The sequence below is a fragment of the Sinocyclocheilus rhinocerous genome, unplaced genomic scaffold (assembly GCF_001515625.1).
Source record: "Sinocyclocheilus rhinocerous isolate Xijiao unplaced genomic scaffold, SAMN03320098_v1.1 scaffold47, whole genome shotgun sequence".
Classification (NCBI taxonomy): Eukaryota; Metazoa; Chordata; class Actinopteri; order Cypriniformes; family Cyprinidae; genus Sinocyclocheilus; species Sinocyclocheilus rhinocerous.
Genome location: NW_015633578.1, coordinates 634,573 through 638,406, shown reverse-complemented (window position 1 = coordinate 638,406; position 3,834 = coordinate 634,573). Strand labels below are relative to the sequence as shown.

The window sequence follows — 3,834 nt, the reverse complement described above, 5'->3', positions numbered from 1 at the left end:
ACAAATTAATACAATTTATGAACGCACATAGAAAAGAGAGAAAGTAGGGATTTTTTTCTTTTGTTATTTAGTTTTATATTTATTAATTTTTTTGACCATCAAATGTCAGTCACTCTCAATGCCAACTGACAGGAAAACATTGTAAATTCTAACAAATTTTTTACAATAGATAAAATGCCGACAATTCATTAAACTATTTCCACATAAGCTCTCTTTAAAGGGGTCATATGATGGAATTTCATTTTTTCCTTTCTCTTTGGAGTGTTACAAGCTCTTGGTGCATAAAGAAGATCTGTAAAGTTGCAAAGACTAAAGTCTCAAATCCAAAGAGATATTCTTTATAAAAGTTAAGAGTTAGCCACACCTACCTAAAACGGCTCGTTCTAACACGCCCCCACATATCTACCTCACTATGTGGGAAGATTTGCATAACGCCGCCCAAATGTTCACGCAAAGAAAGAAGGCGTAACTTTTATTCTCACTGTAGTATTGTTGCCGCTGCCGCCATGTCCTGAAGACGCTGTGTGCTTCGTTGTGAAAGCGAAACTACTTTGTTTGGTCTTCCAAAAGAGGACGATATCCGCTTCGTCATGCCTAGAGCTGATCTGTGCTGGTCGCTGAGGAAATACATCAATTTAGTGCTGTGGATCGCCGGATTGGCTTTCACCGTTTTCACCGCTCCTTTGCCGGGACCGCCGTTCTCGACCCCGCCGCCTCAGCTCACTCTTGCCCGGCTTCAGCTCAGGCTAAGCCGGGGCTTTCGCTCACGCTAGGCCGCTGTGTTTTTCGTTGTGAAAGCGAAACTACTTTGTTTGGTCTTCCAAAAGAGGACGATATCTGCTTCGTTATGCCTAGATCTGATCTGTGCTGGTCGCTGAGGGAATACATCAACTTAGTGCTGTGGATTGCCGGCACATTTTATGGAGGACTGTTTACTGATCCTGGGAGAGTTACGTTAGACTAAAATGCTGGCAGTTCTGACTCACGTAAGTACGTTTTCATTTAAAGGATTTGCCACTGATGATTCAAACGCGAGTTTTGGGCAGTGTTAGAGTAGCGCTTGTTGTTTGTCATTTCTCCTATCACAAATGCAGACATGGTTTTATGTTTACGTGGCGCGATGCAACGCGTAAAAAGACAGTATAAGTCATTATAATCAGTAGTTATGTCCCCACTGGATGCAACAAATGCCTCTTTTGTAATGGGTTTTAATGTTTTTGCCTGGTCACTCCGGCTGGGGCACGGCATCAACAGTATGGTGAGGGGTGTAACATTTCCGTCTCACGCTTGAGGTATTCGGCCAATCACAACGCACTGGATAGCTGGCCAATCAGAGCACACCTCGCTTTTTCAGACCGATGAGCTTTGTAAAAATCGACGCGTTTCAAAAAGGCGGGGCATAGAGGAGAAACAATAATGTACAGTATGTGGAAAATAATGTTTTTTTTACTTTAAACCGCATAAACACATTTCATTACACCAAATACACCAAATACTGTTCTTTTTAGCAGCATCATATGACCCCTTTAACATTAAAATTGATTATTGGGCCATTTCAACTATGCAGTACTTGTTCATGTCCCTGTAATATTTTAATAAATTTGACAACAAATATTTAACTATTTGTAAACATGGAAATCATATTTTCTAATCACAATTAAGTGAGTTTGCAACTAACAAAAGGACCTTAATAATATCAACCACCAGGAAGTGGAATCAGTATTGATGATAAAACTCAAACATGAACAAGTATGTGTTATAATGCACGTTAAAGAGATCAAATATCACGGCACAACAGGAATGACCCCATTAACTCGTGACAAGGTTCAACAGACTATAAAAGTCCCCCTAGAGAGAGTTTATTCTAATCTCAAGTTTCAAGTCCTCTTTTAATGAAGAACAAGAGACAATGTTGCAACGACCGTATTGTTCACAGAATTTGCAGGAATCCGGCTTTTTCTTGCAAAACAAGTGGTTGAAAAGCATAAAAATAGTTATCAGTTCTTACATCGAGACATCTCGACAAATGCATTCACTTTGTAATAAACTGTTCGTTACTAAAACAACAAGAAAAGTGTTCATGTACACAAACATAAATCTACCTAATCTACGCATCCTGCTTTTGGTTAACTACATCAACTGAAATGCTACGCTTCTTCGAAGTACGTCATATACACATTTCATCACATGAAAGTTTCGTCTCAGGTTAGGGGAAGTTTAATGGCAAAAACCTGCCCCTTCAGACAGAGTATAAAGATGTTCGCTGGAATCACAAAGGCACAAGTGACTACAAAAATCATTCACTGCTCACAGTTGGCGTGTATTGGTAAGGTGCTCTTCCCTTTTGGTCAAGAACAGGAGTAGGCTTTTCATTCATGGTTCTGGCTACAGAAAGACTAACAAAAGGTCTCCAGCTGGATTTGAAATCGCCATAATTGATTCTGATCACCAATTATGGAGCAGACGAGGTCTATAGAAGCCAAAAAAAATGGAAGAGTTCATACATAAAACAGACAAAGTCCCACAAGAATCTAACGAGAGCAGGAGGACGAGGAGAACATCTAATGTCCCCCAACACCACGGCGGTCAATACAGGTTTAAAAACAGGACCCAAATAAAATACTTGGAGTTTTGTTTTGGTACAACACTGATATGTTGTTGACACACTGGTAAAAAAAACACCTGGCACAGATTTCGAGAGTGTTCAGCAGTCCGCTGCGCTTGCGGGCAAAGCTAGCGGTTGTTCTTCATGGCGTCCTTGGCGGCCAAAATCAGAGGAGTGAGACTCGAGAGAGGCTTGGCCAACTTCAGGAAGGGATGCTGAAGGCGACAGCAGGATTGATCAGTGAACAAGTTCACACGAGACATGCTATTATTCCTTAAATCGCTAGAACTAGTCGCCAGCTGGTTTACCTGCAAAAGCTCTTTGCTTCCACCCCTCTTCTCCACGTCCATCTCCAGACAGCGACTCAGGAAGTCTCGGAAGATGGGCGACAACTTTTCAGGGCTCTGCAACTCTGGAGTCCCATTGGTGGCAATCAGGTAGAGCGCCTAAGGGAGAAAGAGTTCGGGAGTTTAGTTCCTGGAAGTCGCCACATCGCTAACTTTTTGGAGAACCAATAGAACCGCGTTTCCACTGTCGGGCCAAAAGCGGGCGTGCTAGTGTGTGCCAGGGCCAGTCGCGTTTCCACGGTCACTTCCGGGGCTTGATCGTGCCTCGTCGGTGCTTCCTCGGGGCCAACGGCCCGGGTTTTTTGGAAACCTTGGGCCAAAGCGGGCCAGCTGGGGCTAGACGAGTGGCTATTAACAAAGGCGGAGTTTCTCGCGTCTGGAGAACGTCAGTGCCGCGGATCATTTCATAAAGTTAACAGATAACACCAGCATCAAAGACTTTTAAAATAAGTTGAGCTCAAAACTCACTTTCAGACAGCAGCGAGTGTATGAAACTTCTGTTTGAGATCCAGTGTGGATTATGATCACCATACAAGGCAGAAATAGGTATTTATAAGCGATGCAAAAGACTATCCACGCTAGCCATTAATGTTACCATAGTAAACATGGTAAACACGACCGCTTGAAGAAATTTAGTCGTCAGCTTCTCGTTCTCACAATGGTGTATTTATTTAGTAACATATTTTATCTGTCATAAGTCTTGTCTCGAGACTTAGCTCCGCGTAAAAATATCATAATAATGTTTTTTGTTCGGGAGCTCCCTCTGCTACTCAGGTCGTATTTTTTTATGGAAAAATATCGAAATTATCATTCTTTCTAAATGTGATGTATACTGTGACTACAAATAAACAGAAACAGACTCGACTGAATAAGTAGGCTGTG

At 42.0% G+C, this 3,834-nt stretch overlaps 1 protein-coding gene across 1 annotated transcript in view; it reads right to left on the bottom strand.

The window, feature by feature from the left end:
- Positions 1-1,848: 1,848 nt before the first annotated feature.
- LOC107744645 (serine/threonine-protein kinase PAK 2-like) overlaps positions 1,849-3,834 on the bottom strand; it is a 10,376-nt gene continuing 8,390 nt past the window's right edge. Inside the window, exons 12-13 of the mRNA XM_016558451.1 lie at positions 2,914-3,051; positions 1,849-2,820 (exon numbers count right to left, since the gene is read on the bottom strand). Of these exons, the coding sequence (XP_016413937.1) occupies positions 2,734-2,820; positions 2,914-3,051 (225 nt within the window). The 3' untranslated portion in view covers positions 1,849-2,733. The remainder of the gene's footprint in view (positions 2,821-2,913; positions 3,052-3,834) is intronic.